The following is a 27,385-nucleotide window of genomic DNA, read 5'->3' as shown; positions in this document are numbered from 1 at the left end:
AGTATAAGAATGGGACTGGAGTATTGGACTGGGAGTGGAGTATAGGACTGGGACTGGAGTATTGGACTGGGACTGGAGTATAGGACTGGGACTGGGAGTGGGGTATAGGACTGGGACTGGGACTGGGACTGGGGTATAGGACTGGGACTGGGGTATAGGTCTGGGACTGGGTTATAGGACTGGGACTGGGGTATAGGACTGTGGCTGGAGTATAAGAATGGGACTGGAGTATTGGACTGGGACTGGAGTATAGGACTGGGACTGGAGTATTGGACTGGGACTGGGGTATAGGACTGGGACTGGAGTATTGGACTGGGACTGGAGTATAGGACTGGGACTGGGGTATAGGTCTGGGACTGGGTTATAGGACTGGGACTGGGGTATAGGACTGTGGCTGGAGTATAAGAATGGGACTGGAGTATTGGACTGGGACTGGAGTATAGGACTGGGACTGGAGTATTGGACTGGGACTGGGGTATAGGACTGGGACTGGAGTATAGGACTGGGACTGGGGTATAGGACTGGGGCTGGAGTATAAGAATGGGACTGGAGTATTGGACTGGGACTGGAGTATAGGACTGGGACTGGAGTATTGGACTGGGACTGGAGTATAGGACTGGGACTGGGAGTGGGGTATAGGACTGGGACTGGGACTGGGGTATAGGACTGGGACTGGGGTATAGGCCTGGGACTGGGTTATAGGACTGGGACTGGGGTATAGGACTGGGGCTGGAGTATAGGACTGGGACTGGAGTATAGGACTGGGACTGGGGTATAGGACTGGGACTGGGAGTGGGGTATAGGACTGGGACTGGGACTGGGGTATAGGACTGGGACTGGAGTATAGGCCTGGGGCTGGAGTATAGGACTGGGACTGGGGTATAGGACTGGGACTGGGTTATAGGACTGGGACTGGGGTATAGGACTGGGACTGGAGTATAGGACTGGGGCTGGGGTGTAGGACTAGGACTGGAGTATAGGACTGGGGTATAGGACTGTGACTGGGGCATTGGACTGGGACTGGGGTATAGGACTGGGGTATAGGACTGGGACTGGGGTATAGGACTGGGACTGGGGTATAGGACTGGGACTGGGGCATTGGACTGGGGCTGGGGTATAGGACTGGGACTGGGGTATAGGACTGTGGCTGGAGTATAAGAATGGGACTGGAGTATTGGACTGGGACTGGAGTATAGGACTCGGACTGGAGTATTGGACTGGGACTGGAGTATAGGACTGGGACTGGGAGTGGGGTATAGGACTGGGACTGGGACTGGGGTATAGGACTGGGGCTGGGGTATAGGACTGGGACTGGGACTGGGGTATAGGAATGGGGCTGGAGTATACTGGGACTGGAGAATGGACTGGGACTGTGGTATAGGACTGGGACTGGGAGTGGGGTATAGGACTGGGACTGGGACTGGGGTATAGGACTGGGACTGGAGTATAGGCCTGGGGCTGGATATAGGACTGGGACTGGGGTATAGGACTGGGACTGGGTTATAAGACTGGGACTGGGGTATAGGACTGGGACTGGAGTATAGGACTGGGGCTGGGGTGTAGGACTGGGACTGGAGTATAGGACTGGGGTATAGGACTGGGACTGGAGTATAGGACTGGGACTGGGGCTGGGGTATAGGACTGGGACTGGGGTATAGGACTGTGGCTGGAGTATAAGAATGGGACTGGAGTATTGGACTGGGAGTGGAGTATAGGACTGGGACTGGAGTATTGGACTGGGACTGGAGTATAGGACTGGGACTGGGAGTGGGGTATAGGACTGGGACTGGGACTGGGACTGGGGTATAGGACTGGGACTGGGGTATAGGTCTGGGACTGGGTTATAGGACTGGGACTGGGGTATAGGACTGTGGCTGGAGTATAAAAATGGGACTGGAGTATTGGACTGGGACTGGAGTATAGGACTGGGACTGGAGTATTGGACTGGGACTGGGGTATAGGACTGGGACTGGGGACTGGGACTGGAGTATAGGACTGGGACTGGGGTATAGGACTGTGGATGGAGTATAAGAATGGGACTGGAGTATTGGACTGGGACTGGAGTATAGGACTGGGACTGGAGTATTGGACTGGGACTGGAGTATAGGACTGGGACTGGGAGTGGGGTATAGGACTGGGACTGGGACTGGGGTATAGGACTGGGACTGGGGTATAGGCCTGGGACTGGGTTATAGGACTGGGACTGGGGTATAGGACTGGGGCTGGAGTATAGGACTGGGACTGGAGTATAGGACTGGGACTGGGGTATAGGACTGGGACTGGGAGTGGGGTATAGGACTGGGACTGGGACTGGGGTATAGGACTGGGACTGGAGTATAGGCCTGGGGCTGGAGTATAGGACTGGGACTGGGGTATAGGACTGGGACTGGGTTATAGGACTGGGACTGGGGTATAGGACTGGGTCTGGAGTATAGGACTGGGGCTGGGGTGTAGGACTAGGACTGGAGTATAGGACTGGGGTATAGGACTGGGACTGGGGCATTGGACTGGGGCTGGGGTATAGGACTGGGACTGGGGTATAGGACTGGGACTGGAGTATAAGAATGGGACTGGAGTATTGGACTGGGACTGGAGTATAGGACTGGGACTGGAGTATAGGACTGGGACTGGGGTATAGGACTGGGGTATAGGACTGGGACTGGGGTATAGGACTGGGACTGGGGTATAGGACTGGGACTGGGGCATTGGACTGGGGCTGGGGTATAGGACTGGGACTGGGGTATAGGACTGTGGCTGGAGTATAAGAATGGGACTGGAGTATTGGACTGGGACTGGAGTATAGGACTCGGACTGGAGTATTGGACTGGGACTGGAGTATAGGACTGGGACTGGGAGTGGGGTATAGGACTGGGACTGGGACTGGGACTGGGGTATAGGACTGGGACTGGGGTATAGGCCTGGGACTGGGTTATAGGACTGGGACTGGGGTATAGGAATGGGGCTGGAGTATAGGACTGGGACTGGAGTATAGGACTGGGACTGTGGTATAGGACTGGGACTGGGAGTGGGGTATAGGACTGGGACTGGGACTGGGGTATAGGACTGGGACTGGAGTATAGGCCTGGGGCTGGAGTATAGGACTGGGACTGGGGTATAGGACTGGGACTGGGTTATAGGACTGGGACTGGGGCTGGGGTATAGGACTGGGACTGGGGTATATACCTGGGGTATAGGACTGGGACTGGGGTATAGGACTGGGACTGGGGTATAGGACTGGGGCTGGAGTATAAGACTGGGACTGGGACTGGGGTATAGGACTGGGGCTGGAGTATAGGACTGGGACTGGGACTGGAGTATAGGACTGGGGTATAGGACTGGGACTGGGGTATAGGACTGGGACTGGGACTGGGGTATAGGACTGGGGCTGGAGTATAGGACTGGGACTGGGACTGGAGTATAGGACTGGGGTATAGGACTGGGACTGGGGTATAGGACTGGGACTGGGACTGGAGTATAGGACTGGGGCTGGGGTATAGGACTGGGACTGGGGTATAGGACTGGGACTGGGACTGGAGTATAGGACTGGGGCTGGGATATAGGACTGGGACTGGGACTGGGGTATAGGACTGGGGTATAGGACTGGGACTGGGGTATAGGACTGGGACTGGAGTATAGGACTGGGGCTGGGGCATTGGACTGGGACTGGGAGTGGGGTATAGGACTGGGACTGGGGTATAGGACTGGGACTGGGGTATAGGCCTGGGACTGGGTTATAGGACTGGGACTGGGGTATAGGACTGGGGCTGGAGTATAGGACTGGGACTGGAGTATAGGACTGGGACTGGGGTATAGGACTGGGGCTGGAGTATAGGACTGGGACTGGGGCTGGGGTATAGGATTGGTGCTGGGGTATAGGACTGGGACTGGGGTATAGGACTGGGACTGGGGCTGGAGTATAGGACTGGGACTGGGGTATAGGACTGGGGCTGGGAGTGGGGTATAGGACTGGGACTGGGACTGGGACTGGGGTATAGGACTGGGACTGGGGTATAGGCCTGGGACTGGGGCTGGGGTATAGGACTGGGACTGGGGTATAGGACTGGGACTGGGGTATAGGACTGGGACTGGGGTATAGGACTGGGACTGGGGTATAAGACTTGGACTGGGGTATAGGACTGGGGTATAGGACTGGGACTGGGACTGGAGTATTGGACTGGGACTGGGGTATAGGACTGGGACTGGGGTATAAGACTGGGACTGGGGTATAAGACTGGGACTGGGGTATAGGACTGGGACTGGGGTATAAGACTGGGACTGGGGTATAGGACTGGGGTATAGGACTGGGACTGGGTCTGGGACTGGAGTATAGGACTGGGACTGGGGTATAGGACTGGGACTGGGGTATAGGACTGGGACTGGGGTATAGGACTGGTGTATAGGACTGGGACTGGGGTATAGGACTGGGGCTGGGGTATAGGACTGGGACTGGGACTGGGGTATAGGACTGGGACTGGGGTATAGGACTGGGACTGGGGTATAGGACTGGGACTGGGGTATAGGACTGGGACTGGAGTGTAGGACTGGGACTGGGACTGGGGTATAGGACTGGGACTGGGACTGGGACTGGGGTATAGGACTGGGACTGGGGTATAGGACTGGGACTGGGGTATAGGACTGGGACTGGGGTATAGGACTGGGACTGGAGTGTAGGACTGGGACTGGGACTGGGGTATAGGACTGGGACTGGGGTATAGGACTGGGACTGGGGTATAGGACTGGGACTGGGACTGGGGTATAGGACTGGGGTATAGGACTGAGAATGGAGTGTAGGACTGGGGCTGGGGTATAGGACTGAGACTGGGACTGGGGTATAGGACTGGGACTGGGGTATAGGACTGGGACTGGGGTATAGGACTGGGACTGGGACTGGAGTATAGGACTGGGACTGGGGTATAGGACTGGGACTGGGGTATAAGACTGGGACTGGGGTAAAGGACTGGGGTATAGGACTGGGACTGGGGTATAGGACTGGGACTGGGGTATAAGACTGGGACTGGGGTATAAGACTGGGACTGGGGTAAAGGACTGGGGTATAGGACTGGGACTGGGGTATAGGACTGGGACTGGGGTATAGGACTGGGACTGGAGTGTAGGACTGGGACTGGGACTGGGGTATAGGACTGGGACTGGGGTATAGGACTGAGACTGGAGAATAAGAATGGGACTGGGGTATAGGACTGGGACTGGGGTATAGGACTGGGACTGGGGTATAGGCCTGGGACTGGGTTATAGGACTGGGACTGGGGTATAGGACTGGGGCTGGAGTATAGGACTGGGACTGGAGTATAGGACTGGGACTGGGGTATAGGACTGGGGCTGGAGTATAGGACTGGGACTGGGGCTGGTGTATAGGATTGGTGCTGGGGTATAGGACTGGGACTGGGGTATAGGACTGGGACTGGGGCTGGAGTATAGGACTGGGACTGGGGTATAGGACTGGGGCTGGGAGTGGGGTATAGGACTGGGACTGGGACTGGGGTATAGGCCTGGGACTGGGGCTGGGGTATAGGACTGGGACTGGGGTATAGGACTGGGACTGGGGTATAGGACTGGGACTGGGGTATAGGACTGGGACTGGGGTATAAGACTTGGACTGGGGTATAGGACTGGGGTATAGGACTGGGACTGGGACTGGAGTATTGGACTGGGACTGGGGTATAGGACTGGGACTGGGGTATAAGACTGGGACTGGGGTATAAGACTGGGACTGGGGTATAGGACTGGGTCTGGGGTATAAGACTGGGACTGGGGTATAGGACTGGGGTATAGGACTGGGACTGGGTCTGGGACTGGAGTATAGGACTGGGACTGGGGTATAGGACTGGGACTGGGGTATAGGACTGGGACTGGGGTATAGGACTGGGGTATAGGACTGGGGTATAGGACTGGGACTGGGGTATAGGACTGGGGCTGGGGTATAGGACTGGGACTGGGACTGGGGTATAGGACTGGGACTGGGGTATAGGACTGGGACTGGGACTGGGGTATAGGACTGGGACTGGGGTATAGGACTGGGACTGGAGTGTAGGACTGGGACTGGGACTGGGGTATAGGACTGGGACTGGGGTATAGGACTGGGACTGGGGTATAGGACTGGGACTGGGACTGGGGTATAGGACTGGGACTGGGGTATAGGACTGGGACTGGAGTGTAGGACTGGGACTGGGACTGGGGTATAGGACTGGGACTGGGGTATAGGACTGGGACTGGGGTATAGGACTGGGACTGGGACTGGGGTATAGGACTGGGGTATAGGACTGAGAATGGAGTGTAGGACTGGGGCTGGGGTATAGGACTGAGACTGGGACTGGGGTATAGGACTGGGACTGGGGTATAGGACTGGGACTGGGGTATAAGACTGGGACTGGGGTATAAGACTGGGACTGGGGTATAGGACTGGGTCTGGGGTATAAGACTGGGACTGGGGTATAGGACTGGGGTATAGGACTGGGACTGGGTCTGGGACTGGAGTATAGGACTGGGACTGGGGTATAGGACTGGGACTGGGGTATAGGACTGGGACTGGGGTATAGGACTGGGGTATAGGGGGTACTGGGACTGGGGTATAGGACTAGGGCTGGGGTATAGGACTGGGACTGGGACTGGGGTATAGGACTGGGACTGGGGTATAGGACTGGGACTGGGACTGGGGTATGGGACTGGAGTGTAGGACTGGGACTGGGGTATAGGACTGGGACTGGGGTATAGGACTGGGACTGGGGTATAGGACTGGGACTGGGACTGGGGTATAGGACTGGGACTGGGGTATAGGACTGGGACTGGAGTGTAGGACTGGGACTGGGAGGGACTGGGGTATAGGACTGGGGGGGTTCTGGGACTGGGGTATAGGACTGGGACTGGGACTGGGGTATAGGACTGGGGTACTGAGAATGGAGTGTAGGACTGGGGCTACTGAGACTGGGACTGGGGTATAGGACTGGGACTGGGGTATAGGACTGGGACTGGGGTATAGGACTGGGACTGGGACTGGAGTATAGGACTGGGACTGGGGTATAGGACTGGGACTGGGGTATAAGACTGGGACTGGGGTATAGGACTGGGGTATAGGACTGGGACTGGGGTATAGGACTGGGACTGGGGTATAAGACTGGGACTGGGGTATAGGACTGGGACTGGGGTATAGGACTGGGACTGGAGTGTAGGACTGGGACTGGGACTGGGGTATAGGACTGGGACTGGGTTATAGGACTGGGACTGGGGCATAGGACTGAGACTGGAGTGTAGGACTGGGACAGTTTACCAGGTTCTACTGTTGGTAACTAGAACAGACATTTTACCAGGTTCTACTGTTGGTAACTGGAACAGCCAGTTTACCAGGTTCTACTGTTGGTAACTGGAACAGCCAGTTTACCAGGTTCTACTGTTGGTAACTGGAACAGCCAGTTTACCAGGTTCTACTGTTGGTCACTGGAACAGACAGTTTACCAGGTTCTGCTGTTATTACCAGGTTATTGGATTTACAGTAGCAATTTATTATAGCGTTGTGCAATAAAACAATAACAAACAATTCCCACATAGAAACAAAGTCAATGATCCAAATTGGATGAATTACGAGGTATTAATACATTTGGTACATTTTAACACTCATTAATCTAATGTTAACACTTATTTTAGCACTCTAATGTTAACACTCTAATGTTAACACTCATTTTAACACTCATTAATCTAATGTTAACACTCTAATGTTAACACTCTAATGTCAACACTCATTTTAACACTCATTAATCTAATGTTAACACTCTAATGTTAACACTCTAATGTTAACACTCTAATGTTAACACTCTAATGTTAACACCCATTTTAACACTCAGCTCAGGGATTTTATCTTGCAACCTTGCAGTTACTAGTTCAACACTCTAACCACTAGGCTACCTGCCTCCCCCAAGCAAATAAGAAGAGCAAATCTTAGATACTAATTACTAGTCTGCAGCTAGAAATGATGTAAACCTGGGATGCAATTACCGACAACCGCCGAAACATCTATCCTATGAGAACATTTCTGAATGGTACTCTGAAGTATCCCTTCTAACCACGAAAGAAACAGAAAAAGAGAGAGAGAGAGAGAGAGAGAGAGAGAGAGAGACTCAAATGAACTGACTCTCCAGCAGACAGACTGACGATTCCAACAGAGAAGATCACAACGACACATGGGTGTAAAAATATATTGATTGCAATTATTCCCAAATGAGTGAGCGTTCATGTGCAAAGGATTAGCATTTCAATTAATATAATTATCAATTGTGTGTAGTGACCCCTTTTGTCTTTCCCACTCTCTCTCCTTCCACACCCCCTTCCCTTTGTCCACACCCCCTTCCAAGTCCACACCCCCTTCCCTTTGTCCACACCCCCTTCCCAGTCCACACCCCCTTCCCAGTCCACACCCCCTTCCAAGTCCACACCCCCTTCCCAGTCCACACCCCCTTCCCAGTCCACACCCACTTCCCTTTGTCCACCAAGCCGTCATATCGGCTTAGCCCACTAGGGAATGTCCCCTATCCTTGTTAGTAACACATATCTACTGTTTGTTTGTTTACGCATTTCTGTGATTATTTAGTTAGTTAGTAAATAAATGATTAAGCCAAATGGTGTATGGATGATTCATAGTAAAAGCTGGGTTCGTCCAGATTTACAACGTTTGAAAAGAGACTGACGTGAGGTATTAAAATATCAGAAGAGTTATATTCGGCAAATTATAACTTTGTAATCTGAAAATTTTCCGCGGTGCCCCTGACTTCCGAGTTAATTACGTTTACATGATTAGTTTAATCAAGTAATAATAAATACAGAGAATTGATTTGATAAAATATCCGTCTTCACTTTTAATGATGCCATAGACACGACAGGGCATTAGGCCAAAGGTAAACCATCTGTCAGGGCATCAATACACAGCAAAAGAAAATACTAGGGCGGCATTACACTTGAACCTCCTTTTCCTCCATGATAGATTTTTTTCCCCCTTTATTTAACTAGGCAAGTCAGTTAATGAACAAATTCTTATTTACAATGACGGCCTAGGAACAGTGGGTTAACTGCCTTGTTCAGGGGCAGAAAGACAGATTTTTACCTTGTTGGCTCAGGGATTCAATCTATCGATATTTTGGTTACTTGCCCAACCCTCTAAACACTAGGCTACCTGCCGCCCCAATCTCTGTCTGTCTGTCTGCCTGCCTGCCTCCCTGGCTATCTGCCTGTCTGGCTGTCTGCCTGTCTGCCTGTCTGCCTGTCTGGCTGTCTGCCTGTCTGCCTGCCTGTCTGTCTGCCTGCCTCCCTGGCTGTCTGCCTGTCTGCCTCCCTGGCTGTCTGCCTGTCTGCCTGCCTGCCTCCCTGGCTGTCTGCCTGCCTGCCTCCCTGGCTGTCTGCCTGTCTGGCTGTCTGCCTGGCTGTCTGCCTGGCTGTCTGTCTGTCTGTCTGTCTGTCTGTCTGTCTGTCTGTCTGTCTGTCTGTCTGTCTACCTGTCTGTCTGTCTCCCTGTCTGTCTGTCTCCCTGTTTGTCTGTCTCCCTGTCTGTCTGTCTCCCTGCCTGCCTGTCTCCCTGTCTGTCTGTCTGTCTGTCTGTCTGTCTACCTGTCTGTCTGTCTCCCTGTCTGTCTGTCTCCCTGTTTGTCTGTCTCCCTGTCTGTCTGTCTCCCTGCCTGCCTGCCTGGCTGCCTGGCTCTGCCCCTGGGCTGGAGTAGACAGAGTGCTGCAGGGCCCCTCCGCCCAGCTGCTGGCATATGAAAACACATCACGCCGTAGTAAAGCTGTAAAATGACAGGCGAAGAGATTCTGCCCTCTGGCCATTCACAATTAATAGTAATTAAAACCACACTCCTGTGGGTTAAGGGGAAGAAGACACACACACACACACACAAAAAAGTGCTATCTTAAAAACGACTAAAAGTACACGTAGATAAGGGATGGTTGTGGAAAGGTGGTGGTTGAATGAGAAAGAGGTCAAGACTGAGGGTCCAGGCAAAATAAAGGTGTTTCAGGGGTAAGACAACACAATGTTGCTCTTCACTTCTCGCCCCATTGGTCTACATGCAGGACGGTAGGATTATTTCTACAGAGTAGGTGTGATTTGTCCCTAATCACTGATACAGGGTCAGATACAGCATTTGTCCATCCCCCTAATCTTTAACCTGTCCCTCACCCTAATCCTAACCTATCCATCCCCTTAACCCTAACCTATCCCTATCCCTCCCCCTAATCCTATTTTGTCCATCCCCCTAATCTTAACCTTTACATCCCCCTAATCCTAACCTGTCCATCCCCCTAATCCTAACCTATCCATCCCCCTAATCCTAACCTATCCATCCCCCTAATCCTAACCTATCCATCCCCCTAATCCTAACCTATCCGTCCCCCTAATTTTAACCTATCCACCCCTAATCCTAACCTTTACATCCCCCTAATCTTAACCTATCCATCCCCTAATCCTAACCTATCCATCCCCCTAATCCTAACCTTTACATCCCCCTAATCCTAACCTTTACATCCCCCTAATCCTAACCTTTACATCCCCCTAATCCTAACCTTTACATCCCCCTAATCCTAACCTATCCACCCCCTAATCCTAACCTGTCCATCCCCCTAATCCTATTCTGTCCATCCCCCTAATCCTAACCTATCCATCCCCCTAATCCTAACCTGTCCATCCCCCTAATTCTAAACTGGTAAAGGGAGTAGGAGAACCTGATCCTCTGTCTGTTGTTTAGAGAAACTTTGAACACAATTTACTTCTATACAACAACAGTAGAAGCCTTTAGAAACATTTAAAAAACCAGAATTGATACCAATTCAAACGTGTTTGTTTTTCCTTTGCCCCAAAACTCCAAGATAACAGTTTTGTTTGAATAGGGCCGTTGCGTTACAAGTAACTCTTACAAAACACAAAAGATAATGAACCGGACAATTTCCACATCTTTACCTTTATGTTGGTGCCCAAAACTTGGGAGGTGAATTAATGTTATGCAAGGTTGTAATGTCTTCATTTTTTAAATCTTTTTTTTTCCATTTTTTGGGGTCTATGTTCCTGTTTTACAGCTTCGATGCTCTTGAGCCAGGTTTTCGTCCTTCCTCCCATAGATGGTCTGCCTGTACAAGCACCACCTGGACTGGACACAGCTAGACAAACTTATCTTTTTGAGAAGATCAGGGAGTTTTGTCACAAAGAGGGCATGGACATGATATACCCTGCACCAAAGTCAAGGGAGGACAGAAACATGCTCTCTGACTATACATTCCCTTGCGTGGACGGACCAGTTCATCATGGTGGGGCGAGTTCCCAGTTATTCAGACTATCTGCAGTGCCTCTATGCACATTCGTATGACTTTCTCCTAACCCACAAACACAGACAGACAGACAGGCAGGCACACGCATACGCACATACACACACACACACACACACACAGACACGCACACACACACACACACACACACACACACACACACACACACACACACACACACACACACACACACACACACAAATATACACACACACACACACATACACACACACACACACACACATACCATACGTTGCAGCTACTAAATAAAAAATATCCTGTTGCTCATCCACTTTCCCTTGATTGTATGCATATAATTCATAGAACTACCTCATCTATCACCAGTATCACTGCTATTGTTATTGATATTGTTCTTGTACATAATGTATATTATTTTGTTATTTCTCTACTGGCATTGATAAGTTTTGTGCTTTTTTTTATGTTGACACTTTCTAGTTTTGCTACTATGCAAATACAGTAACCATTTCACTGTACCATTGACATCTTCTGTATCCTGCGTATGTGACAAAATAAACGTTGATTATTATTATTATTATTATTTGATAGTGTTTAACGGAGACGGTAATGTGAAGAACAACATGACCTGCACCAAAGTCACATTAGGATATAGACTTATAGTAGGCTACTAGTTTTACCACTTTCAGTTTTAAAAATCTTTACTACAGTACTCACTCTGTTTAGCACATGGCCTCAAATGTGAATCCTTAAAGAGACGGGCGGGGCTAAAGCTTAAGTGGGTGTGAACGATGCTGAATGGGCGGGGCTAAAGCTTAAGAGGGTGTGAACGATGCTGAATGGGCGGGGCTAAAGCTTAAGAGGGTGTGAACGATGCTGAATGGGCGGGGCTAAAGCTTAAGAGGGTGTGAACGATGCTGAATGGGTGTAGACAAAGAAGAGCTCTCCAGTAGGTGTACCAAAACATTCCAAAAGTGGGGGCTACAACTTTAAATTATAATTACTTTCGCATTGTTCCTCAAATGCAGTGTATGATGTACAATTTTGTAGCTCTGAATCTTTTTCAAATGTTGCTACATAAGACTGAATCGAGGCGGTCGGTCACATATTCCCGACTCGTTTGATTTGTTATGGGAGAATCTACTGACCCTTGTGTACTGTATGCACCAGTCTCTGGTCTAAAATAGATTTAAATGACTTTCAACAACTTTAGCTGGGTGTGACTGAACTCGCAGTGCACAATGGAACCAATAGAGTAGTCCCAAAAGTCCAAAACCCCTTTTTGAAAGAGAAAAAGAATACCATTTGAACCCAGGTCTGTCATGCACCAACATAAGTCAAACCCCGACCATAACATAGTTGTCCTATACTAGGACCTTCTTGTTGTCTTATAACCTCATTAATAAGAGGTGTCCTTACCTTCCAGCTTCATGCCAACAGTGAGGCACTTCTGGAAGCGGCAATAAGGGCAGCGTTTTCTTTGTGTCTTGTCGATGGCACATGTCTGGTTCTCTATGCATGTGTACCGTTTGTTGTTCTGAACCGTGCGCTTGAAGAAGCCCTGCGGAGAAGAATTAACATGTCAACACGTATGACCCCGGCGTTTGTAATTGCCCGATTCACAAACACATGCTTGAGCGTGCAAGCTCTCACACATACACACACACACACACACACACACAGAACATTTCTTGGCACCATCTCCTGTTCATCATCTACGGATGACCAGAAAATTAGGCTTTACAGTTCCAAGTCTTCATATGTAAATGGTGCTGAATTAATTAAATGAATGCTGAAAATTCTGATTTCAATATGAAAAACTTAAAACCCTAACAAAACACAAATATCAGATACACTACTTTGTTATAAAACATTATAATTCTTGCTATGAGATTATCAAAATAACTTCCACTATTGCTTTGAATTGTTAATGCTGAATATTTACTCACAAATAAACAATGATTTTTACTATTTATAATTATGTGCTTTGGGTAAATGTTCAGACAGATGCATGAATACAACAATTGTCATGTTACTTATATTTGAATTAATGTTTGATGAAAAGTACAGAATAAACATCTGTTCTAATTATTAGTTTAAACAACAATATAAAATACTATTAATAACATCAAAATGTGAACAATATTTTCATGAAGTAACCTGTTGCAATTCCAGCCAGACAATACTACAAGCACTACATGGATATTTACACTTACGGTGTTGCTATGAAGACTTCAGAATGTACCTGAACAACTCTTTCTATCTTAATTATAAAACAATATGAGAATAAGAGAATAACAAATTCTCTTAATAAGAATAAGAGAATAACAAGTTCAGAAGTAACAGTATAACTTTAGACCGTCCCCTCGCCCATACCCGGGCACGAACCAGGGACCCTCTGCACACATTAACAGTCACCCACGAAGCATCGTTACCCATCGCTCCACAAAAGCCGTGGCCCTTGCAGAGCAAGGGGAACCACTTACTTCAAGGTCTCAGAGCAAGTGACGTCGCCGATTGAAACGCTATTTAGCGCGCACCACCGCTAACTAGCTAGCCGTTTCACATCCGTTATAGTAGCAGGAAAAATCTCACGTGGAAAAGGTATTAGCTGCTGCCAATGACTGGAACGAACTACAAAAATCCCTGAAGCTGGAGACTTATATCTCCCTCACTACCTTTAAGCACCAGCTGTCAGAGCAGCTCACAGATCACTGCACCTGTACATAGCCCATCCAACTACCTCTTCCCCATATTGTATTTATTTATTTATCTTGCTCCTTTGCACACCAGTATCTCTACTTGCACATTCATCTTCTGCACATCAATCACTCAATCAATGGTATGGCGAGGACCCGACATGCCCCATCTGCCCAGCTCCAGCGACTCTTGTTGCAAGACCAGCCTCTCACAAGGCCGCTACACCTGGAGGCACAATCAGGTCCTCAAGAGCCTGACTGCAGCACTTGAGACCAAGAGGAGTGCAACCAATTCATTACCTCCAAAAACAAGCAATCCCGTCAAAACAACAACATTAATCCGGGAGGGACAGAAAAGGCCCAAGCATCCTCCTACGAAGCCAGAAACTGGACACCTAGCCATGGCCAGGGACTGGAAGATGCTTGTCGATATTGGCCAGCAACTCATTTTTCCAACCTTAGGCCAGACATGGTACTCTGGTCCCCTTCACGAAAGGCTGTGTACATCATAGAGCTCACAGTCCTGTGGGAAAACTCTGTTGAAGAGGCCTACGAACGTAAGAAACTGCGTTACACAGAGTTGGCAGCAGACGCAACTCAGCGTGGCTGGAATGCAAAAGTCTGGCCAGTTGAAGTGGGATGCAGACGATTCGTGGCTTCTTCCACCATCAGGTTGCTGAAAGAACTTGGAATCCATGGACAGTCTCTGCGGCAGACCGTCAGAGCAGTTTCTCAAGCAGCTGAAAGAGGCAGCCAGTGGATCTGGATCAAACGGAAGGACCCTTGCTGGGCTATAACTTCATGACCCCCCACCCCCACCTGAGAACCCAATTCAGATCCCTCCAACTTGAGGAGGGCATATGAGGTATGCGGTCAGCTGTAGGGCTGGCTCAGGGAAGAGGACGCCCCTGCCTTGCATAGTCCCGTGGGACATCTTAATTGGGCATGGGACACAAGCTAAGGCTTGATCACCCTTTAGCTGGTCACCTTTGATGAGGGTGTTTAGTGATTAAAGGCCGAAACACCCACTGATTCAAAGGCACACTACTGAGGATGTATCCCAAAATTGACATCTTAACCCAGTCTAAGAAATAAACCTCCAATGCCACTCTATCAACATCACGGCAAATCTCATGTGAGTGCATACCATCTATTGGCACAATGGACAGTTTTTAACATCTCGTCCTGTGTTTTATGATTCTGATTCAGTGTTTAATTGGTATATTAATTGGTATTGGTATATTGTATATTTTAATTGGTATATTGTAATTACTGTCCTATTTATTGCCTTACCTCCCTTATATTACCTCATTTGCACACACTGTATATAGACTTTTCTACTGTATTATTGACTGTATGTTTGTTTATTCCATGTGTAACAAGGTGTTGTTGTTTGTGTCAAACTGCTTTGCTTTATTCTTGGCCAGGTCACAGTTGTAAATGAGAACTTGTTCTCAACTAGCCTACCTGGTTAAATAAAGGTTAAATAAAAAATTATAAATTCCTGATCCACACAAGTCGGAGAAATGCCTTAAACCTGCCCATTTAAAAGTAAAACAATCAATGTCTACTGACCCACTGGATATACATTCTACTGACCCACTGGATATACATTCTACTGACCCACTGGATATACAGTCTACTGACCCACTGGATATACAGTCTACTGACCCACTGGATATACATTCTACTGACCCACTGGATATACATTCTACTGACCCACTGGATATACACACTACTGACCCACTGGATATACAGTCTACTGACCCACTGGATATACAGACTACGGACATACTGGATATACAGTCTACTGACCCACTGGATATACAGACTACTGACCCACTGGATATACATTCTACTGACCCACTGGATATACAGACTAATGACATACTGGACATACAGACTACTGACCCACTGGATATACAGACTACTGACATACTGGATATACAGACTACTGACATACTGGATATACAGTCTACTGACCCACTGGATATACATTCTACTGACACACTGGATATACAGTCTACTGACCCACTGGATATACAGACTACTGACATACTGGATATACAGACTACTGACATACTGGACATACAGACTACTGACCCACTGGATATACAGTCTACTGACCCACTGGATATACATTCTACTGACCCACTGGATATGGACAGACTACTGACATACTGGACATACAGACTACTGACCCACTGGATATACAGACTACTGACATACTGGATATACAGACTACTGACATACTGGATATACAGACTACTGACCCACTGGATATACAGACTAATGACATACTGGACATACAGACTACTGACCCACTGGATATACAGACTACTGACATACTGGATATACAGACTACTGGATATACAGACTACTGACATACTGGACATACAGACTACTGACCCACTGGACATACAGACTACTGACCCACTGGATATACAGTCTACTGACCCACTGGATATACATTCTACTGACCCACTGGATATACAGACTACTGACCCACTGGATATACATTCTACTGACCCACTGGATATACAGTCTACTCAATAAATGGTATTTCCATTAATATATAGACCAGTTTAAATGTATTGCACTCTTTCAAGTCAGTGATCGTGTATGTGTGTGTGTGTGTGTGTGTGTGTGTGTGTGTGTGTGTGTGTGTGTGTGTGTGTGTGTTGTGTGTGTGTGTGTGTGTGTGTGTGTGTGTGTGTGTGTGTGTGTGTGTGTGTGTGTGTGTGTGTGTGTGTGTGTGTGTGTGTGTGTGTGTGTGTGCGTGTGCGTGTGCACGTGTGTTTGTGCGCGTGCGCGTGCGTGCGTGTGCGTGTGTGGGTGTGTGTGTGTTTGTGTGTGTGTCTGGGTTAAACTGAATGACGAAGTTAACGTTTTTTGTTATTTTTTTAAACACAGATATCCCTAGAGTGAGCCTTTGTAAACATGTCACTGTAAGTCTACACCTGTTGTTTACAAAGTGTGTGACAAACAAAGATTTGGAGCCTCCAAATCGCCAGTGAGGAAACCATGACCATTTATGGTTGGTTTTAACATGCAGGTACAGTGTGGTTTCATGTGGACTTAGAATACAAGTCTGTGTTTGTCTATCTGTGTGTATCTGTGTGTATCTGTGTGTATGTGTGTTTATGTGTGTGCGTGCGCATCCTGCTTGCTTGCTTGCCTGTGTGTGTGTGTGTGTGTGTGTGTGTGTGTGTGTGTGTGTGTGTGGGTGTGTGTGTGTGTGTGTGTGGTTTAAAGTGACCAACACTGTATTACAGGTTTGTTTAGCAGACCAACACTGTATTACATTGTTTGTTTAGACATTGAGTCCTGATACCTCCTGTCTCAGACCCATGGCAGTGTGCTAGACTGATACCTCCTGTCTCAGACCCACAGCAGTGTGCTAGACTGATACCTCCTGTCTCAGACCCACGGCTGTGTGCTAGACTGATACTTCCTGTCTCAGACCCACGGCAGTGTGCTAGACTGATACCTCCTGTCTCAGACCCACGGCAGTGTGCTAGACTGATACCTCCTGTCTCAGACCCACAGCAGTGTGCTAGACTGATACCTCCTGTCTCAGACCCACAGCAGTGTGCTAGACTGATACCTCCTGTCTCAGACCCACGGCTGTGTGCTAGACTGATACCTCCTGTCTCAGACCCACAGCAGTGTGCTAGACTGATACCTCCTGTCTCAGACCCACAGCAGTGTGCTAGACTGATACCTCCTGTCTCAGACCCACAGCAGTGTGCTAGACTGATACCTCCTGTCTCAGACCCACGGCTGTGTGCTAGACTGATACCTCCTGTCTCAGACCCACAGCAGTGTGCTAGACTGATACCTCCTGTCTCAGACCCACGGCTGTGTGTTAGACTGATACCTCCTGTCTCAGACCCACAGAAGTGTGCTAGACTGATACCTCCTGTCTCAGACCCACAGCAGTGTGCTAGACTGATACCTCCTGTCTCAGACCCACGGCTGTGTGCTAGACTGATACCTCCTGTCTCAGACCCACGGCTGTGTGCTAGACTGATACCTCCTGTCTCAGACCCACAGCAGTGTGCTAGACTGATACCTCCTGTCTCAGAACCACGGCAGTGTGCTAGACTGGTGAGAAAGGACAGAAAAGACCCCAATCTTTCTCCCGCCCCAAAAAAACAGACAGCTTCCATTGAAATAACTACACGGTACAACTCCAATATGTTCCTGATTTAACAGATCCCGTTTAGAACTGTGCTGGTGGGAAATTAGCCATCATACCGCAAAGTCGACATGATTTCGTTGAAGACACCCATACACATATAGGTTACCTTTAAAATGATCCACGGTCAGAATGCTGTCTGAGGATATGAGTTAAAAACGGGTTATCTCGGCTAAAACGACAGGATTCATTTCACAACCTTACTAACATGCCTCTCTAACAAGACGGAATCGAGTGACATCCTCCATATGCTGAGTTTAAGAAAGAGAAGAAGAAGAAAAACGCTTTCAAAGAATTCCACACTCTCTACCATTTTAAAGAAGACAACACTCTCTACCATTTTAAAGAAGACAACACTCTCTACCATTTTAAAGAAGACAACACTCTCTACCATTTTAAAGAAGACAACACTCTCTACCATTTTAAAGAAGACAACACTCTCTACCATTTTAAAGAAGACAACACTCTCTACCATTTTAAAGAAGACAACACTCTCTACCATTTTAAAGACACTCTCTACCATTTAAGAAGACAACACTCTCTACCATTTTAAAGAAGACAACACTCTCTACCATTTTAAAGAAGACAACACTCTCTACCATTTTAAAGAAGACAACACCATTTTAAAGAAGACTCTACCATTTTAAAGAAGACAACACTCTCTACCATTTTAAAGAAGACAACACTCTCTACCATTTTAAAGAAGACAACACTCTCTACCATTTTAAAGAAGACAACACTCTCTACCATTTTAAAGAAGACAACACTCTCTACCATTTTAAAGAAGACAACACTCTCTACCATTTTAAAGAAGACAACACTCTCTACCATTTTAAAGAAGACAACACTCTCTACCATTTTAAAGAAGACAACACTCTCTACCATTTTAAAGAAGACAACACTCTCTACCATTTTAAAGAAGACAACACTCTCTACCATTTTAAAGAAGACAACACTCTCTACCATTTTAAAGAAGACAACACTCTCTTTTAAAGAAGACAACACTCTCTACCATTTTAAAGAAGACCATTTTAAAGAAGACAACACTCTCTACCATTTTAAAGAAGACAACACTCTCTACCATTTTAAAGAAGACAACACTCTCTACCATTTTAAAGAAGACAACACTCTCTACCATTTTAAAGAAGACAACACTCTCCACCATTTTAAAGAAGACAACACTCTCTACCATTTTAAAGAAGACAACACTCTCCACCATTTTAAAGAAGACAACACTTCAAATGAAGCAATGTTGCTATTGAAGGTATCCTCAGAGTAAATGTGTTGCATCTTAAGGTCAGAAAATGGATTAAATCTACAGCGTAGGCTATGTGGACTACACACAAATTGACATTTAGAGATTTTACAAAAACCATTTGGTTAACTATATGTAGGTTACTTGGAACTTCTGCAAACAAATGTAGGAGTTTACTATGGCTAATACGCTAGCATAAACAAATCAACACCTTTTACATATTTGATGTACATTGGTACATTGAAATATGCACATATTTTAACACATAGCCTACTGATCATGGAAACAGCAGGTACATAGACCAGACAGGAGACAATATGAACCGCTTCACACTAACCACCATTATATCCTTCAACCAGAAACATCAATATGTTAATATCAGTTACATATCACTGCACGTAGCACATTTTCTTCAATAAAGGTTCCAAGAGAAGCACAGAAGGACAATCTGAGGAAAGGTTAGAAAAATTGTTTTAAAAAAATAAAAAATACAATAAAAAATAAGAACAAACCTTGCAGCTTTCACATGTGAGGAGCCCGTAATGGTATCCAGAAACCTTGTCTCCACACACCGGACACATCTCATCCAAGTCTTCATCATACGAGTAGTCCATCATTTTATAGTGGGGGGCTGCAACACATGACACACATGACAAAACGAAGAAGAAGACTTTGATCTGAAATACCTTCTTTTCCTATATAGGCCTACTGCAGTCTATAACTATACATCTGACTGAATTTACAATGACCTTAGGCTATGGAATATTTTTTGAAAATCCATCAAATTTTTTCGAAAAAAATTTACATTTTGAAGCTTTGATCCAAAAGGAAATTTGACTAAACTATTCCTTATTTGGATGAATAATGTTATTTGATGGTACTAAAAGGAAATAACCTTAATTTTCCCGTTTTGCTGCATTCACTCTTGCTCGCCAGTCGCAGACAGGGCAAACATGAAACTGAGCTTCATAAATATTCATGATATTAAGTCGTGAATTCATCCCGGAAATGGTAAGATATTAGAGTTAAGCATTCGAGGAGTAAATGTTACCGCCCACAGGCAAATGAAGACAGCCTACAGTGCAACCTTTCGTGCTAACAGGTGAAAGAAAAATATAAAACTGATTCTTAAATTGAACTTAAATTGAATCGCCTTCAGCTACTCTTCCCGTGTCTGCTCTTCCCGTGTCTGCTCTGCTCTGTACATATACGTTTTAATTTACTTTCCATAAGCACCTGCTTAAGTCATTTTACGGGCATGAATGCTGATGAAAATAATTGCATTGATAAGCGGATATATAACAGCGTTAGCAAACAGCGGAACTGACATTTACAATGGTCAGAAAATAATTGATTGTCCTTAAAATGCGGCAAACATCAAACAGAAAAATCACAATGAATTTCAGAGCAGATAGAATAATGTAACTTTCAAAATGCGTCTTTCTGCCTGTGTGTCTGCTGAACATGTTTTTCTCCATTGACCCTCCGATCTCGCAGCGTTTACAAGCCCTGTATAATAAGTTGAGAAAGTCATTGTAAATACGAATTTGTTCTTAACTGACCTGCCTAGTTAAATAAAGGTTACACATATATATTATAATAATAATCTTACAAACATATCCGCCAGCAGAAAAATTCCCGTATGAAAATGTCAGGCCTCATATTTTGATGACAGGAGAGCTGAACCCATGGGTTAGTTTACACAGTAGCCTACTCTAGACTGTTTGGTCAGATTTCTTGACAAGTTCAGAAAGTTTTTCTGTAACCTACAACTTAGCTATCGAATCTTATCTCGGACCTCTGAGAAACATGCAGCCTCAAAACTATTTTCAGTTTAAAGTTTGATATTTGAAAATAAGCTAGGCCCATGTTTAAATGGATTGGAAAATGGCATTTTCTTTTTTTTTTGCACGCAGACAGAGAAACTACCCGTGCAAAATATAGATGAAAATTCCATTCATGCCTTGAAGGTTGAGTTATCAGATATTTGTATCAAAACCATATGAAACTTAATTTTAAAGATAATCGAACTGTGCAATTAGCAAAGTGGAGGGGATTTAGAAATAATAATTCGATAGGCTTGCAAAGAACACTTCAATTCTCATCGAAAATAGTTAAATTATTTTCTAACATTGAACTTTTGGAAATTAAAACAAGCAGTAGGCTAGTCCAGCATTATGAGAAGGAACCCCCAAAACTACAGGTTATAGGTTACAATTTGTCAATTTAACAAAAATGATTCCAAGCAAAATGTATTTAACCCAACTTGGCATTTTTCAATAATTGCACATTTATGTCATCAAAACTTTTTTTTTGTCGTAGGCCAAATTTCTTACTCGCAACTGTAGGATATCTGATTTGCACCCTCGTGTTCTGGAGTAAAGGTTCTAAAACTCGTGACCCTTTTAATATAAACTTTTGACAAAAACGTGACCTGAAAGAAAATATTTTATTCCAAATATAACTGACATAATTCTGCATGGTGCTGAAACCGAAGTTTAAAAAGACAATGGCCTAGACTTGATGCCATTTGGGGAATTCACATTTTTCAGGTTCCAACAACTGGCACATGAGATCTTGCATATTAAGCAAACGTTAGACATCAGGTGAGCTTTAGGATGGTTTACTCATTAGCCTAGTAAAATCCCATCAGATGACTGTGGCTGGGCCTGTATGGTAGATCAACCGTAGTCTATAATTTCATAATAGCCTATGGCAGGAATGAAACACAATGGATAAAACGGAATGATATCTGACTAAGTCAATATTGTGCTTTTAATTCAATCATAAAGTGTACAATGGAATAATTTACCATGCACTATTTGGAGAAAGTCGGTGACAGCAACAATGATCTTTCCTATAGAATTTGGGTAGAGCGAATTCGCAAATGTCACATATTGACCGTCCCAGCGTAGCCTACCTTAATAGTGATATACAATGCATGATCAGCAAATAAGTTAACTATTCCAAGTTGACAACTGAATAAGATGCACGACGAGTTTGTCTAGGCTATTTATGTCCTAAACTGTCAGGTCTTTCGCCCGTAATTACGCACAATTTCACAAATGACACCTTTCGCGATGCCAGTGTTAACGCACAACGGTCGCGCGGTCTACAATATTGCCTAATAATGCGGCATCTAAATCGGTCTAGATTTCTTACCTTGCATATTTCTTGGCATGTGTCCCTGTTCTCCATGCGATCGAACGAGTACTAGAGATTCCGTGTCGCCTTTGGGCAGCATGACAGCTCCACTGGGCTGAGCGGGAGACTCAGCTCCGTCCGGCTGACCACCTGGACCGGAGAGGAACACCACAGGTTCTCACACTCACTCACTCGCACACACAGACACACCGGAGAAAAGTGGCTTCCCAAATCCTGCGCGCTCACTGTATGGTCAAAATGCAGCGGGCTCTGCTTAAACAGACAGCGAATGTCTAGGCTACATACCCGATGAGTAGCCTGCAACAGCGAGAACAATGTAAATTCATTCTGAAATTGCTCTTGGGTACATTGAAATATGGAGCAATGCCGTTGACCCTAGAATACGAGCATGGTTTTACCGCGAAGTTAAGGGGTGGAGCACAATGATTTCGAGTTCTCTCTCTGTCTCTCTCTCTCTCTCCCTCTCCCTCCCTCCCTCTCGCCCTCTCTCTCTCTCTCTCTCTGTCTCTCTCTCTCTCTCTCTCTCTCTGATTAAAATAACAAATCTACCCGGACAACCAGGATTGAACCGGGTTAAAATATGATGACACCTCTCTAGAGGTCTCGGCAGCTGACTGCTCTCCCGCTGGCCTTTCCACGTCTTTGACACTGGTCTTGAAAGTGGAGTTAGCGAACTGTCAGGAACTTTCGGGCTGGTTTTGAAAAGACTTTCACGCCGGCCGCTCCTTCAGGTAAATTCGGTCTATCTGTGATGGAGTGGGATGTGAAGTTCAAACCTCTCCTTGCTGCTTTGTTTACTCCACGGACACCGCTTCCTAACGCCAATCAGGGGCTCATGGTGGTATGACATCACACCTTTAGCTCCAATCGCGTGCGGAGACCGGCAACAACATTTCTAAATCGTTTATCCACACCGTCCAAATCACAACTGTTTTTGCTGCTAATGATGGGCTTTAAAATCGGCTGACAAAATCGAAGTGATGCAACTGAAACCATCTTTGACACAGAGGAGCGGAAGGCATATATGTATAGGCACGGAGGCATGTCGTTATGCCAACAAGTCTAGTAATGAGTTATAAGCACAGTTTTAATTAAGCTTTTCATGAGTAGGTAGCTGATAAATTAGTGTGTGTGTGTGTGTGGGGGGGGGGCATTTTACTGAGACGAAATAAAAATATTCGTTTTAGGCTACTGGATGAATTAATTCTAAACTATTGCGACAAAAATGCAAATTAGGGCAAAACTTTTTCAAAGCTCTCGTCTAATATGCCAGGCCCGTTTTTTAAAATACCACATTTACTCAATTACCTCTATAAATGATCTAATTTCTCTCCTTAATATTTACAGAATTATATAAGCTACAGGACAAGACGGATCAAATCACGTAACATAATTGACGTGAGCATTGAATTAAAACAACATAACGAAAATCAGGATTTGTTTGTGTGTTAAAACACACACACACACACACACACACACACACACACACACACACACACACACACACACACACACACACACACACACACACACACACACACACACACACACACACACACACACACACAGCGGAACACAACATAGTTCACTCTTGTCATCACCTGAGCCCTATTGAGAGCTGTCAATCAACGGATGGGGAGGATGGTGAAAAGTGACGCACAGCGGCCTTTTCAAGCAAAAGGTTAGGCTACATATCCAAGGTCAACTCGAGACATACATTAGAGTGGCCCTATAAGCACGCGCGCACACTCACATACATTTACGCACTTGCGAGGGCAAACTCTCACACACACGTACACGCACCCCGCAGGTCTAACTGATTTCATCTATCCATTATATAAAATATATATATAACCAAAACTACACTTAAATAATTATTTCGAAATTATCAAACACGCAATGCTAATAATTGTTGCAATTATGATGTGTTTTATCGTTGTAAAGAAAATGCATTTCGTTGCTTTTCTCGTGCATGTTCATGCTCTGATAGCCTAATCTTTATCATTTCCGATCATAAAGGCAACTCGGAAATGATTTCGAGTGAGTTAACATTTAAACTGTAACCTACACTCACACACATTGGTCTACAAACACGTCCAAATGTCTGACACATTGACTGTAAAATGTTTGGCAATTACATTCCGTTCAGATTTGCCGGAATACATTTGACTGTTACTGATGTCAATGTTTCGATTGGAATCCATAAATAATTTACTTTAAACTGAACACAAGCATTTCGCTACACTCGCATTAACACATGCTAACCATGTGACCAATAACATCTGCTAACCATGTGACCAATAACATCTGCTAACCATGTGACCAATAACATCTGCTAACCATGTGTATGTGACCAATAACATTTGTTTTGATTTGACTTTGAAACTAAGCGCTATTGAAAAGATACCCCCCCCCCTCATCTTCGCTGATAGTGTTCATAAAACAAATGCAAGCTGAAGCTGTATCAATGATGAGGCCTCAACCTGTTACGCACGACAACCACGCGTTGAAGTGACCTCATTTGCAACATATTTTCAATTTATTTCCGGATATTCGTCATTCCTTAAATTTGACCTAATGACTGTAATGTAAAAACATAGCATTGCATTGTGTGTTTTTGTAGAAAAAAATATAATAATAACAAAAATAAAACGGGAAATTGTGTATAAGCACCCTAACAGTACATTCAATGCATAGACAACAACATATGTCAACAACCTAAAACAGGGATTAGCAACTTTGATGGGGATGGGGGCCACAAAAATCTGAACTCATCATGGGGGGGCCACAGTGGCTCACAGGTCTGTGTAACCACACCCACACATGAAGTCAGAGACAACCCTAGCCTTTTTGGGGAGGCCCTAAGTGAAAATGTGTTGCCAGCAAAACATTTTAGCGCCCCCCCCTTCTACACATTTTGCCATGGGGCGTAGTGAAAAATAAATGTGCAGTTTTCCAGCTAAGTTCCTGCAATTCTACTCATTTTACCTTGGAGAGAAATGTTTGCATGTGATATCTGAGTGAGAGTGACTAGCAAAATCAATGGGGGGCCCCTGTCGGTAATTTGACCAAGTTTAGATAGCTGGCTAGACTAATTTACCAATCAAATATTTTTTTAGCTGTCATGGACTAATTGAGTGACTGTCAGTGACTGACATTACAAGAGAAAAATTGCTCACCCAAGTTTCGAAATTGCACCTTGTGTACTCTACTATTCTAACTCTGTACAAAAAATTAATAATAATAATAATAATAATAATAATTGTGTGTGTGTAGTTTTCAGAAATCGATCTGCGGGCCTCCATCCTTGGTCTAAACTAATCTTCAAGCATAACATGAAAAATGCCATTGCTGTTACTCAACAATGCACGTCAAAATGGACATTTCAAAAAAGGTTAGAGAAAACTGACTCGTGCACCTTGTATTTACGTTAAACCTTTTATTTATGGGAACATGACTGAGTGCACGAGTCTAATAGAGAAATGGTGAACACTCTTAGAATTAGTGGTGACTTGAGGAAACCTGAACCTTTGCTAGTCAATGGTTCATATTTGCACCTTTGATTACTTGTAAGGGTTCTTGAAAGGAATCTTTAATGTTTCAACATAACAAAGGGTTCCTGGAGGAACCCTGGACTGGAGGCGTGGCTTAGAAGGGGCGTGGCTTTCATACATCTTTTTTTGGGGGCCACCTGTTAGATTAAATGTCATTCCTGTTCATATCGTCTGTTGTATTGTCATCACATGTTAAAGTTGAACATTGACAGTTGTATGATTTCCTCAAGAGTCAATGCAAATCCCAAAGTTGAAAAAGTTACCACTTTATTACTATGTGATGAGCAATGTTAGTATTATTCATATTAAGTTACAATGTGTAATATGCAAAAATATTTAAATTGGAAGTGTACAAACTGAACATGACCAGAAATGACATTTACTCTAACAGGTGACCAAAAATCTGAAAGCCACACCTCAAATCTTCTGATTGGTTGTCACCGCTACAATATCTTAGTGAAAAGATTAAAAAGTAAACCCCTTCTCATCGCATACACTTTCTGGTTTGACACTTTACACATGGGGTTCCTCGAAGATCCTTTACACAGGGGTTCCTGGAAGAACCATTTTGAACTGAAAATGTTCTACCTGTGTGGTAATTTTTAGAACCCCAAAATGTTCTTCCTGGCACCTTTACCTCTGAGAGTGTAGGCTATAGAGGGGCCTCTCGAATCCTGGCTGGCACGCTGCACCAGACACGTAGCATGAAGCTATGTTACAACACATCAGCCACTACTCACCTGCACCAGTCAAGTCCTCTGTAGAGCCACACTGATCACTTTCACTGTCACGGCTGAAGGAAGACATGCCAATCCACAGCTCCACAGAGAAAACAAGGCTCTGGTTTGATCGATCCTCTACGACACCGACCCTTATTCTCGATCTCTTAACCTATTCCATTCTGTGAGTAGTAATTGGGGCAATCAGAGCAATGAAGAGGGCTGAGAGTTAAAGAGAAAAGGAAAAAGTTACTGTCCACTTGCTCTGAAGTCGAGTGAACTCTGCCTGGTGAACTATCCCATCCCCTTCCCTCCCTCTTTCTGCCCTCTCTCTCTCTTTATCTCTCCATCCCTCCCCACTTTCACCCCCCCCAACACCGCACGCACGCACACACACACACACACACACACACACACACACACACACACACACACACACACACACACACACACACACACACACACACACACACACACACACACACACACACACACAAACACAC

General features: G+C 45.6%; 1 protein-coding gene across 2 annotated transcripts in view; it reads right to left on the bottom strand.

The window, feature by feature from the left end:
- The window catches only part of LOC112236297 (nuclear receptor subfamily 5 group A member 2-like), a 137,125-nt gene extending 109,944 nt beyond the window's left edge, over window positions 1-27,181 (bottom strand). Inside the window, exons 1-4 of one of the 2 annotated variants that reach the window (XM_042322896.1) lie at window positions 26,904-27,181; window positions 22,607-22,738; window positions 19,957-20,075; window positions 12,709-12,850 (exon numbers count right to left, since the gene is read on the bottom strand). In XM_042322896.1, the coding sequence (XP_042178830.1) occupies window positions 12,709-12,850; window positions 19,957-20,075; window positions 22,607-22,738; window positions 26,904-26,970 (460 nt within the window). In that variant the 5' untranslated portion in view covers window positions 26,971-27,181. The remainder of the gene's footprint in view (window positions 1-12,708; window positions 12,851-19,956; window positions 20,076-22,606; window positions 22,739-26,903) is intronic. The other variant, XM_042322897.1, reaches the window with a different exon arrangement.
- Between the last annotated feature and the right edge of the window lie 204 nt (window positions 27,182-27,385).

The sequence above is a fragment of the Oncorhynchus tshawytscha genome, linkage group LG06, assembly GCF_018296145.1.
Source record: "Oncorhynchus tshawytscha isolate Ot180627B linkage group LG06, Otsh_v2.0, whole genome shotgun sequence".
In the NCBI taxonomy this organism is placed as follows: Eukaryota; Metazoa; Chordata; class Actinopteri; order Salmoniformes; family Salmonidae; genus Oncorhynchus; species Oncorhynchus tshawytscha.
This window is presented reverse-complemented; position numbering and strand designations above follow the sequence as displayed.